This window comes from Notechis scutatus, chromosome 3 (assembly GCF_049901735.1).
Source record: "Notechis scutatus isolate UNSWTSFEM ecotype Mainland chromosome 3, rNotScu1.2, whole genome shotgun sequence".
Classification (NCBI taxonomy): Eukaryota; Metazoa; Chordata; class Lepidosauria; order Squamata; family Elapidae; genus Notechis; species Notechis scutatus.
In genome coordinates this window covers 56,847,722-56,860,234 of record NC_142011.1, presented here as the reverse complement: position 1 = coordinate 56,860,234, position 12,513 = coordinate 56,847,722, and the positions used below count along the sequence as shown (strand labels likewise).

The following is a 12,513-nucleotide window of genomic DNA, read 5'->3' as shown; positions in this document are numbered from 1 at the left end:
ACCCAGAAACTTAAAACTGGCCACGTGCTCCACTCGGTCTCCATTGATAAGCAAGGGCTGGATGTCTGATCTCTTCCTTCTATAGTCCACTATAAGCTCCTTGGTCTTATTGGTGTTGAGGACCAAGTTATTATCTCCACACCACGAAAGCAACCGATCCACCTCATCTCAGTAGTAAGACTCCTCCCCGCCTCCCCCGGAGATGAGTCCCACCATTGTCTGGACACCCACTGAGTACTTTTATGCATTATTTAATATCAGGAAAAGCATATGATTACAGAAATTGTTTATTTCTGCTATGAAAAACATCTCTATAAGAGACATAAATACACCTAACAAATGTCTCACTTAGCTAGAGATTTTGGGCTCAACTGTGGTTATAAGTTGAGGACTATCTGTATTTTTAATTAGTGTTGAAACAAACTAGTGAGCAATGGTAGGCATAGTAACTATGTCAACAAATCTCAAAAAGTCTTTTTCTAATGTCAGTGGCTCATAAATTTTCTATGAGTAGATAATACCTCCTTAGGTCGGGGCCACGGTGGCTCACGTGGTAAGACACTAGGCCTGCGGCTCGATTCCCATGTGCGAACAAACCGCAGAGGGACAAGAAAGGAGCCTCCCCCGATTGCCTACCAGCATTCAGGCATCCCATGGGTAAAGGTAACACTGCCCGAAACAATTCCTTTCACAGAGGCAGCCAGCCACTTCGGTGATCCCTAGCTAACACGTGCCATACACTAAATAAATAAACAACCTCCTCAGGTGAAGAAAAAGCATTTTTAAGAAGGTGATGCCCCGATTCTTAAAATAGTGTTAAAATGTCATATTTTTTCTGAGATCTCTTTAGTTTTACAGAAGAAAAAAATGTGAGATGTATTTGCTGCAAGCTTTAAAATCTGTCACAAGAGGGGGCTAGGTGCTAAAACATTTTCCACATCACAGCCGACAAAAAGCTTACCAAGCAACAATAAATCAGAGCCAAGAGGAGAGCATCTTGCTGTAGTCAGGAGAAGCAGATGATATCAAAGATCATGCCCTTCCCTGCTTCATTAATTCATAATCCTGCAGCTGATTTCCAGGAAAGATATTGCTCATCCAACTCAAAAGCAGTTCACGGTCCACTTATTTCCTAGCTGAACTATCCGAGCAGTACCTCACTGCATTGCACATTACATCATTACAACAACATTTGAGACAAGGCAGCATGAAAATTCATCATCTGGAAAAAAACAAAAACCAACCCAGGAAATCTCTACAAGAGTGAAGAAGGATGGAGCACCAAAAGACTTTGAAAGCACTTAGACAAATCAAGTTATGTCCTGTTAATCATATTAGATCAAGTTTCTCTTCTAGATATAACCCACTAGATCACTGACTTCTACCCAACAACTGGAGACTCTGGATTTGTTAAGAGCTCAGAATCATTAGAGCCAAACGTGCAACACATATACAATATGGATTTTTAAAGTTTCTGAACTGCATTTGCCATTTTCCAAAGGTTCCTCCTGTTTCAGGTCACAGCACATGATCTGAACCAAATCCAATCTAGAGGTCTTGTTGCATTTCTATGTAGAGAAGAAGGGATAAACTTATACCTAAGAAAAGGGATAATGTTTTGTTTTCAACTTCCACAGAAACAGATGAGAAACTCGATATTCAACTAAAAGGAAAAACGTTGTCAACAGAAAGCTAAAATAGGTTTAAATTGAATTAAAAAAGAGAAAGAGAGAGAACAGAAAGTGAATGAATAAGAAACTAAAACACACCTGTGCCAGGAGTTGCATAAATGAATCAACAATATCAGGATGATCCCTGGGCCCTAAAAATATAATAAAGATGTAACTGAAGAGAAAAATCATACAAACAGCAACTTAACATCATATAGTTATGTGATACAGAAAGAATTTACAAGTGAAAACAGGAGTAAGGGAAGGGTGGGGGGGAAGGTGCAACAGGGTGGGCTGAAGAGGGCAGGCACATGAGCAGCTTGAAGCAAGTTAAAGAAACAAAACATACAAAAATCATGGAGCTTGGAAACCCAAGAACAGAAAGAAAGTGCAAAGGAATAGGCATGTCGCCCAGATTCCCCTGCCAAGCACCAGGAATAAGAAGGGGGAACTGACTGCACCCTAGCAGGGAAGTACAAGAGAAGCAGGAGCTAACTGGACATCAATTTCTTTTAGAGAACTATCATATTTGCAGTGGATCCTTATTTTAAAATACTTGGTCCCTGAAGATAATTCTAGAGTCTATTGACAAATCCAATATTGATGTGAGTGAATAAAAGTTCTAAAATCCATCTGAACTGTAATGGCCATCCCAACACACTATGCTCCTTTCACTCTTGTCAAAATGTTCACTTGACTGGGAAGTATATAACTTTGCAACATTTTTAATAGGGAAAGACCAGCATGACTGCTGATAACCACTCTTCAGCATCAGGCACCGTGAGACTCATCCTCCTCTGCGTTGATGCCATAATTCTGCCTAATGAAACTAGGCATTAACAGGGTATCACTCAAGTACTGATTCCAAGTTCCAAGTTCCAACCAGCCTCCTGGGGATGGGACCAGATCCCTCAATACCATGCAATTGCATGCTGATTTTATTTACATACTTCTAAGCGTATCCCCTCAATTAGGGACACCTTAATGGCAGTATGGCAATTCCGCAGAAGCAAAAGGCAAACCCAAACACTTGCTACGAAATCAGCAGAGCTCTGAGAGAAAACCTGTCAGCAGAAGGACAGAGGAGTTGTGGTGCAGAACCTTCAGAACAAATTGGGCCACAGGAACAGATAGATGTGAGTGACAACACATTGTTCTGGTGATGTTGAACTAAATAGCAACACACTCCCTACAGGTGGTAGGTCTTATTCAAAGCCAACCATTATGCGAACAAGACTACTAACTCGACTTTTTATTAAAACTGAGAATCTGACAAACAAAGGGCACAGTTTCAGTTTAAAAGAACCGGAAGGAGGGGAGAGGAGAATATGATAGCACTATTGCCCTCTCAAATAGCAACTGATATTCAGAGAGAAACAAGCTAATAAATTTGATTCTCATTACTCAGGATGTAATTTATAAACTTGGCTGGAGCTCATTCAGCAGGGCCTACCGTCTGAACAAGGGAACGGAGACTATCTGCAGCCCTACATGTGAATCTGAACATCTTACGAATAGAAAGAACTGTTACCAAATGCAACTGCTTCACAAGAGTGAGGGTCTCAAGACATACATACCTTGCTGAAAGAGGGTTAATGTAACTGATGTAACAAGCAGAAAGAGCGCCTTGATTGGTGGGAAATGGGCAGGCTCATGGGCAAAAATGTGAACCAGCTGAGGATGTAAGAAAACACAGAAATCGAATAGTTATGATATTTTGCATTCTATTTCACATCCTTAAACCTACTTTTTACCAATTTCCTCCCCTTACTCATATTTGGGCCAACGAATTGTCTCTACTCTTAAGCATCAGCGAAAACTTTAGTATTAAGATACCAAAAGAGGCAAGATGGTTCAAGGATGTTGCAGTTTTTCATTTGTTTTTGCCCATAGAGAGACATACTATCCATTTACATGAGCTAACAGAGAAAAAAAAAATCATTTTTGTAAAATTCTTATATCAAAAGAAAAAGCCAAGATCACCAGATGGCAGAAAAACTGCTCAACAAGTATTACTTTCCTTTCTGAATTTAGTATTTATCAGAGATTAATGTGCTAAAAAAAACTTACCTGCCTGGTGAGGTCTATAGCAGATGCCTGAGGAATAGTGCTATACATCTGTCCCAGCATCTCACACAGTTGAGGCACCATGGGTGCAAAATCATCTAGAAGAGTCTTCACAGATTTTTCAAAAATGGAGCACACAGACTGTGGGGATAAGAGGCTGTGTCAAGGGAAAACCGGGTGCAGGAAATAATTTCCCCCCTCAACTAAGGAGTTACTTGTTTTGTATTCTAGTCTTACTTGAAGAAATTTGAGGCAGCATAAAATTGTTGTATTTTATCATTTGAGATAGGGTGGACTGAGCAAGACTTGTTTGTGATCATCCAGCAAAAATTCATGGTTAAACAAAGACCAATCTTTGGCTCCCCATTTTTTTTAAAAAAATAACATTCTATCTCGCTCACATCAGCTACTATTACAATATTACAGTCTTTTCACTTTTACAGTTCTCTGCTGTTTCAAAAGTTGGTTTTCTTGAATGGAAGTGAAAATACTTTTAAGTTGGAAATTGTGATATGCATGTAAACACCAAAGGGTGTACTTTAGGAAAGCTACTATTTTCCAAATAGTTTAAACACTTTCTACTTATCCATGGAGGTTTGAGTTATGTATATGGCAGACTTCTTGAACAAGATGGTACGCACCTTGTAAGATCACATTTGGGCAGTTTTGTTTAGCAGTTATGCTAAACAAAGAAACAACAGGCCTAATGAAACAATTTGGCCAAAATATTATAAATTTGGTTATAGGGCTTCATTAAAATCCTGAAGTAGAAATTTTAGATAAATACTTGTTGCTATAGAAAACTATAATAAAGTGGCCTTTGAAGCACTGAATAAAAAAATCAAACAGAGCATTGGTTCATGAAGTTTATGGCCTCTTTTGTCAATACACTAATTTTTAGATGTGACATAAACAAGATGAATAAACTATTAACATAGGAAAGCAAATAAGATTTAATAGATTTGATAAAGACATGTTGGAAGAGTCCCATGAATGAAATCTAGCAATATAAAATTGGTTCAATAGGAACAGAAGCAATAGAAAAAGTTGCACTATGTGTTAAAAGTAATCACTCCTGTTCAGAAACCCAAGTGAATGTACTTAGTACTTTAAAGAGCATCTCTGATAAATAAGCAGAAGAACAAATAAAAGGCACACAGGCTTCAATTTTTACTATCACAAGTCTCACCATGGAAAATATGTGAATAATCTCTTTCCCAAAAAATTGTAAATCTTTCCCAGACATGACACAGTAATTATAGGGGACATATTATAATATCTGTTTGGAGCATTTCACCAAGCTTAGGCATTTCAGGAAATTCCTGGACTGGTGGTTTTTTTGTTTTTTGGACAATTTTCTCCTTGAGAGATAGGGGAAGGCAAGAGAGATTTGCCTACCCTTGACATGATACCATTTTTTCATTTAGAAAACAAAAAACTGAATTCCAAGGTAAAGGATGAAGAATACACAACTGGGTAGCTGTGCTTGCAAGGAAATAAAAATAGTAGTTGATTTCAATGTCAATATGAATCAATAACATTACATCAATACCAAAAAAAAAGGCAAATGCAAGAGAAGCGATGTTTCCAAATCAATAGAAAGATTGTTTGCAATTATTTTGCACTGGACAAATCCTACTTTGAATATTATGTCCAATTCTGGGCTGCACACATTTAGAAAGATTCAATTAAATTGGAATAGTTCAGCAAAAGACAATGAAAATTATAAGACTATTCTTGAGTAGAGAAGACTAAGGATTAAATGATAGCACTCTTTGTACTCTTCAAATATCTTACTGACTTTTACAAAAGTCAGTAAGAGCAGTTCAACGCTGGGACCACAGAATAATCATGACTCCCTTCATTGGATGTCTACAATCATAGGTGAGATACCTCTTTTTCAGAAATACATATTTCAGAATTTTACACTGAGTAAGGGATTGAAGTTAGCACAATTTTTTAAATTTTATATTCAAGCAACAAAGAACCTCATTCATATTGAGGCAAAACTAGAGATATAATTTTATGAGGGAAATGATTGAGAATTTAGTGTTAACAGCTTTTGATTTGTCATGCAGATATATCAAACAAAATTTTAGCCATATGAAAAAGCTTATTTTCAAGTTTGTACTGATTATACTTATCTTTCTTTTTAAATAAGTGTGTAACCCAAAGCAAAAGATCAAGCAAGAAAACAAAACATAACCAGAAATGAGTTTAAAGAATTTCCAGTACTCATTTGTCTCATACTAAATACTACTGCAAAGGAATAGCCCTAGGCCCATAGATATAGCAGCTGGTTGCTAATCTCCTGTTACAAATTGTATAGTTTATTTCTTCTTTCTTTCATGGTAGTTGTTACAAAAATCCCTAACTCTTCACAGGATATACCTCTCAGTTCTCTAGGGTGAAATACACATAGATCAATTGTTGCACTTCCTTTCAATTGGCTCCTTTTATCCACTGGTTTTAAATGAGCTGCCTAAAAAAGATATTGCAACTATTTACAACAACATAAAATTGTATTTTATATATATATTCTATATAAGATAAAGTAACAAAGAAAACAAGAGGAAATGAGGAGTGAGGGAGAAATTATCATGGCACTTTCTCTGGGAGAGAAGAGATCACAATGATTGTTGCTTTCCCATTAGTGAGGGTTAGGGTGCAGCAACAGGACAGCAAGCCCTTTTAATCTCAATGTTCCTTTCTTGTATATCTGCATGAGCACAGCTGGATATCTGTTTTCTCCCAACTACTTTCTTTCCTTTTTTTTTTTAACTGCAGCAATCATTTTTGAGATGTTTAAAGCTGTATTACCAAGTCATCAGAGGAAAAAATTGAACTGGACCAAAATGAACTGAACCAATTCAGCCCCTCCCAAATTAAGGGAATTACTTGAAATTATCTTCTAGAATCAATCCCCAGACAGGAAACACTTAGAATCAATCCCCAGACAGGACACAATGTAAAATTTAGCTTAATTAATGCTAAACAATTAAAAATGTAGGATAGAATAAAAGTGATACCATTTTGCTAAAAACAAATCAGACCGGTATTAGATTAACAGTAAATATTTTTGAAGTTTTAAATACTTTCATAGTAAAATTGTGGTTTTTTTTTTTTAAGCAACTTAAGTAGATTTTAACTTATTATAAGGCAAGAATGCAAAGTTGTTATTCATACAGTTCATACATATTTATACTTGGTTACATATATACATATAAAATTGCAAAATTGTGGTGCGATAAAAATACAGTGAATGAATAATAATCCAAATGGCACTACTGCTAGATAGATGATATCATGCTTCTTAAGTGTATATGCTTGACTCAATTCATATGTGCCATAACTTACCTTAGAAAGGGGGTGGCATGTTGATTTCAAGCTATTTAAGAAATAGAGCAGATCTAATGCTAAGAAACACACCAGCATAATTCAGATGAGTATACTACAGCAGTATGTCAAGTACCTATCACAGATCAAATATTTTTATAGAATCACAGGATAAATCTGGGTTTCTCCTCCTAGCAGGCCTATGTTTTTAAAAGAAATGTTCTGTTACCAGTATTAGCAGATCCCTGGCCAGATATCAGAGCAGTAAATCCACCTGCTCAGGCACGGTAACTATCTGAAGCAAATGCCCTGCCCTGTATCCCTTTTTGTGGGTTGTTTTATTTTTAACTAGAAGAAGCATTACCTCCACAACTTGGGCATCATTTAACCACTTGCTGAGCACTTTCTGGATGAGCTGGAAAACTTGCTGTAATACCACCACTACCTATAAAGGAGAATGAACACAGAATATAATTCAGAAATGAGTGTGTCTTACATTATTTTGAATTTATTTATAGACATTCAGATTTTCAGATTGAAAGAGAGTCAGAGATTCTCTTGAAAACCTTTTGGGCACCTCCTATAACTACACTAGTAATGCATATCTAAAAATATACAATGCATATCATATTTCTCATTCTCAATGACTAATGCAAACGAAGCTTTTTTTTTAAAAGGAATGTTCTGAACACTAAAAGTCATATAAAACTGCTCATGATCTTGGGTAACTCAGCTAAAGAGTCTCATTTAGAACAGAAGAATGCAAGGGGACTTCCAGGGAAGATGGCAGACTAAAGATGGCTCCATGACAAGAGGAGATAATGTTTGCGGCCATTGTGGAAATTGCCTATTAACTGCTTCAAAAAAGTTAAGACACCTTCAAAGTGACAAGATGAAATGCGATGCCTTCAATCTTTAATATAAAAATTTTTTAATCTTAAAATTAAATTTTAAAATAAATAGCAAAAAAGTAAGACAAGGTTTTGCCTATAAAAGTTTTACATAGAGAAAAGGCTCAGAAAACATTAGAATATTGGATTTTAAAGACTTTAAATTAATCTTAAATAATATATTTTTGTGGGAAATAAAACAGTTTGGATATAGGAGACATAACAAGAAAAGGAATTTATAAGGATGGTCAGAGATATCTTTGGAAAACTGTAATGGGAACTGCAATAGGACTTTGAATTAATTATATCAGCTATCTTGTGTCTTCTTTGGAACAGTGTCTTCCCAGAATAAGATGTATGGAAAAACATATGTAAGAAAATCTACCAATCAGAACTTTGAATTAGGATTTGTTATCAGATAGAAAAAATAGATAAGACTTTAAAAATTAAGAAGGAAATAAATACCTTTTTTGCTGGACTTACAAACAAGGCTGTTTAAACTATTGAAGACATTCATAACAAGGTTCAACAACTATCTGAATGGATTATAAAGATTGTTCTGTATAAAAAGGGGGAATGCAAAGTTGGTTTATTTGACCATGTTTAAAATGGGAATGTCGTGATTTTAGGTGGTTCTTTTTGGATGCCAATATTTGGACAGGAATAATGTGGCATATTGTATTTGCTTGCATTTAATATGATGTTTAAGCTTTTCCCCTAGTTTATGTATCTTAATTTCATAGCGTTTAAACTGACTCTGTACCTGTCTTTTTAGTTCTATGTATTTGTTTTATAAAATGAGAAATTATTTCTGTTTGTTATGATAATTTTTCATTTTTTGTTTATATTAGGATATTAGAATCCTTTATATTTGCTAAATGTGGATTTGTTGTAATTTATAGTTGAGGTAGGGAATGTTTATTTGAATGGGATAATTTATTTGGGATGGTTTTCTTTGGAGTTGTTGGCATAGAAGGTTGTGTATTGGCAACTTGTCTTTTTTAAAGGAGAAATGGTCCCTCCTTGTCATGTTAAACTAGATTTCCTTGTTTATATTATTCTATCAGAATCATTTTATGTCTTTTAAATGGGGTTTTGCTTACAACTAACAACTGAGATGTAGAATGTTGAGTTTTATATATATTAAATAATATTGTTTTAAACTCTTGACTAGTCATTTTGCTGATTGAAGATGTTGCTTATATGATTAGCATCGAATAAGAGATGAATTATGGGATCTAAAGTTTTATATTTATTATTAAAGGAGATGAAAAGATTATGAAATTATTTATACTTGTCATGATGAGGGCGGGAAGTTGCTTTTTTGGGAAGAAATGTTTTTCTTTTTTTGCTTTTTTGTACCCTTTTCTTTCCCTTTTCCTATTTTAAGTTTGCATTATATTTTATTGTTGTATTTAAAACTTTTAATAAAATTAGTACAAAACACAATATAGGAATATAAAAATATCACTTTCATCATAATTTTTAACAAGGACAGTATTACTTTCTACAGGTAAAGCTGCTCATAATAACTGCATTGCAGAGGAAATAAGCATTTATTAAAAATTACTTGTATTAACATACAAAGAGAACTTCTTCAACTATGCAACAACACTCACCGGATTGGGGCCCTGAGGCACCGGCAGTTTTTTAACCTCCGTGTTCTCATGATCATCATCATGGTGACTGATGTCCAAAGTGGTGAAGAGGTTGGAGAGTAGACCCAATATATGGATAATAGCTAGCTTGTTAGATGGATTGGGCTGCAACATAAAGTATCACTATAGTCATTACACTTGGCCCAGGATATAGGCCACTATCATCACATTTTCTAAGCTGGCATCAATAAAAAATAATAGCACCGTGAAACACAGCTAGCTACTTAATGCTTCATTTTCTTAGCAGACTTCAGGCTAATCTTTGTATACACCTAACTATAGTATGAACATATACATACCATATATAACCATTTTTAAATTAGATGACGTTGCCTGTAGGAGAGAAACTGGAGGAGTCAAATGGGGACTTAGTCTAGAACTTCTATGCGGGCACAAGAAGGCAAAGTCTGACCCCCTTGAATGCCACTGAACCTTATCTAGTGTCATCCAGATGCAAACGGTTAGTCTGAGAAGATTCCTGTGTACAGGTTTGAGCAATAAAGCAGCTAACTGAACACTTCAAGTGTGGATTGACACTTGGTTTAGTTTCATCCCCAGCCAACCATGAAGACAGTTTAAAGTCCTATTGAGCTGTTCCAGTTTTAAAATAATATTGTTCAGTTTGTCCCAATACCTATTTGCTCTGGATTTAAGACTCTTTACTGATCATGTGCTTTAAGGGAAAAATTGGGATTATGACCACTTCAGATGGTTTTTTTTATTTAATCCATCTTAATTAAATCATTAAATTTGTATCTTTTGCCCATTCATTATCCCTCTATCTCTTCTTATAATAAAAAGAATTTCTCCTGAAATCACTAATCAGAGTATGATGCCTTTCTATCCTCCCCCTAAGTTAGTAAAATTAACATTCAACATAACAAATACCCAATTTGGTTCTGCTTGGTACATTCTATCCACCAAAAATGTTTAAATACATTGTATCCTCCTTTCCTTCGATATTTTATTACATTTTAAAAATCAATCATTATTAAAAACTTCAACATTTTAATTTCTTATTAAATCTTAAACCATTCTAATTTACTATTTCAAATATAAATATTACAATACCATCTTCTGTACCTTAGCAGAATCTTTCTTACAGAAATTTATATTTCATCCTTTGTCTCTAAAAAAATCCCTCTTCTCCCATCCAATTTTAAAGCTTTGAGGCTTTTCTCCGCCTTTCCCCTTTCTTTCTTCCCCCACCAAATCTTCCTACCCCCCTTCTTCTTCTAACCTCTGCCTTGCTGGGATCCCTTCTCTGTAGCGTTCCCTTTTTCTCTTGTTTGTTATCATTATATTTACTTTGCATCATATTTTCTCTTTCTCAAATGTTTTTTTAGATCTTAAGTCCTTCATTTTCCTTGCTCTCTTCCTTCCTTCTTCCTTAGATAAGTTTTGGGATTCAATGAAGATGGCGTCTTCGTCTCTTCCTTGTTGTTCTTCTTCCGTTTCCATCTGTTCCATTGTCTGTTGGTAATTGACCAGCGCCATTTCTAGAAATAGAAAAGCTTTTTCCATGCCATCTTTGCAGGCTGCTTTTGTTTGCTCATATTCATCCCTCAGGTCTTCAAAAAGGAAAGCCATTATAAATAAATCTTTTCTTTTCTTTATTCCTCTTTCTTCTTACACCAACCAAATATTCCGAGAGAAAGGCAAAACAATCCCAAAATCCACAATCCTCAATAAATCCAAGCAAGCCAAAATTCCCCTTCCTCTTCCAGGGGTGGTATCAAACAAATAAAAAAAAGAGTCCAAATCTATATTTTAAAGCCTTATTAAGATTATATTTCTGTCCTCAAGTCTTCAAGGCATCTCCTCCAACAAGATCCAAATTTATATATTTTCTTTATCCTCTCCCTTCCGGCTTAATTCCGTCGGGAGGAGAGTAAACTTTCCTTTCAGCACTCAAAATAGCCGCTTTTTTTCTCTTGTGGAAAATCATCAAAAACCATCTTTTCCAGGAATTAAATTAGATAAATCTCAAAGCCCTGGGTCGACCAAGAAGAACTTTCACTTTCAATAACTTTCTCTTCTTCCTCCTGCGCATACTTGCCCGGCTGTCAACTTCTTTGTGGCGGCCATTGCGGACCGCCGCTGCACCGTCCTGGTAAAGGGGGTTCTGCCGGCCAGGGAGGGGTCTGCAACACCCCCAAACCCTTCCTCCGGATCCCCCTTACCTTCAGCTACCCCTGCAGGGCAGCCTTGCTCCGCACCCGTCCGGGTCGGAGCCCCAAAACGGCTAGCGCGGCAGGATCGCGCAGCCGCGAATCCCTACCGCTCGCGAAGCGACAAACCGGAAACTCCACTTCAGATGGTTTTGACATGCCCTCTCTACTCCCTTTTCAAAGGCCTTCTGCCTTTTCACATTTCACAATTCTTTCAGTACGTCATGGCAGACACTACTGTTCAAGCAGGAGAAGCTTTCCTGCTTTTACTGAGCAGCATTCTCCTAAAATACAGATTTTAGTAAAGGGACCCCGAGTAACTGTTAGACTAGATTTGATCTGCTAATCCAACACAGTTTCTTCTATTTTGGAACAGATGTGCCACCATTCTCTGAAGGATATACGGTAAGGGAATTTTAAGACCACTAAAGCAATGAAGAATGTATGTGTTTGTGTGCATGTGCACGTAGGATTCACACACTTAACTTTTTATTGAATCTCATAGAAAAATGCATTTGTGAGGTAGCCTAAGAAAAACTCACTTTCTCATTCCACCTCCCCCATCTATGCATAACCGCAAAGAGTACAGAAATCAAATGGAATGGTAGGGTCTAATCCAGGAGTTTCCAACCTTGGCAACTTTAAGCCTGGAGGACTTCAACTCCCAGAATTCCCCAGCCAGCTTTGTGCTGGGAAGGAGTTGAAGTCCTCCAGGCTTAAA

At 36.3% G+C, this 12,513-nt stretch overlaps 1 protein-coding gene across 2 annotated transcripts in view; it reads right to left on the bottom strand.

The window, feature by feature from the left end:
* The window catches only part of IPO13 (importin 13), a 54,670-nt gene that overhangs the window by 11,053 nt on the left and 31,104 nt on the right, over positions 1–12,513 (bottom strand). For both annotated transcript variants that reach the window (XM_087960125.1, XM_087960124.1), the window contains exons 11-15: positions 9,583–9,726; positions 7,438–7,518; positions 3,741–3,878; positions 3,248–3,344; positions 1,770–1,822 (exon numbers count right to left, since the gene is read on the bottom strand). In XM_087960125.1, the coding sequence (XP_087816251.1) occupies positions 1,770–1,822; positions 3,248–3,344; positions 3,741–3,878; positions 7,438–7,518; positions 9,583–9,726 (513 nt within the window). The remainder of the gene's footprint in view (positions 1–1,769; positions 1,823–3,247; positions 3,345–3,740; positions 3,879–7,437; positions 7,519–9,582; positions 9,727–12,513) is intronic.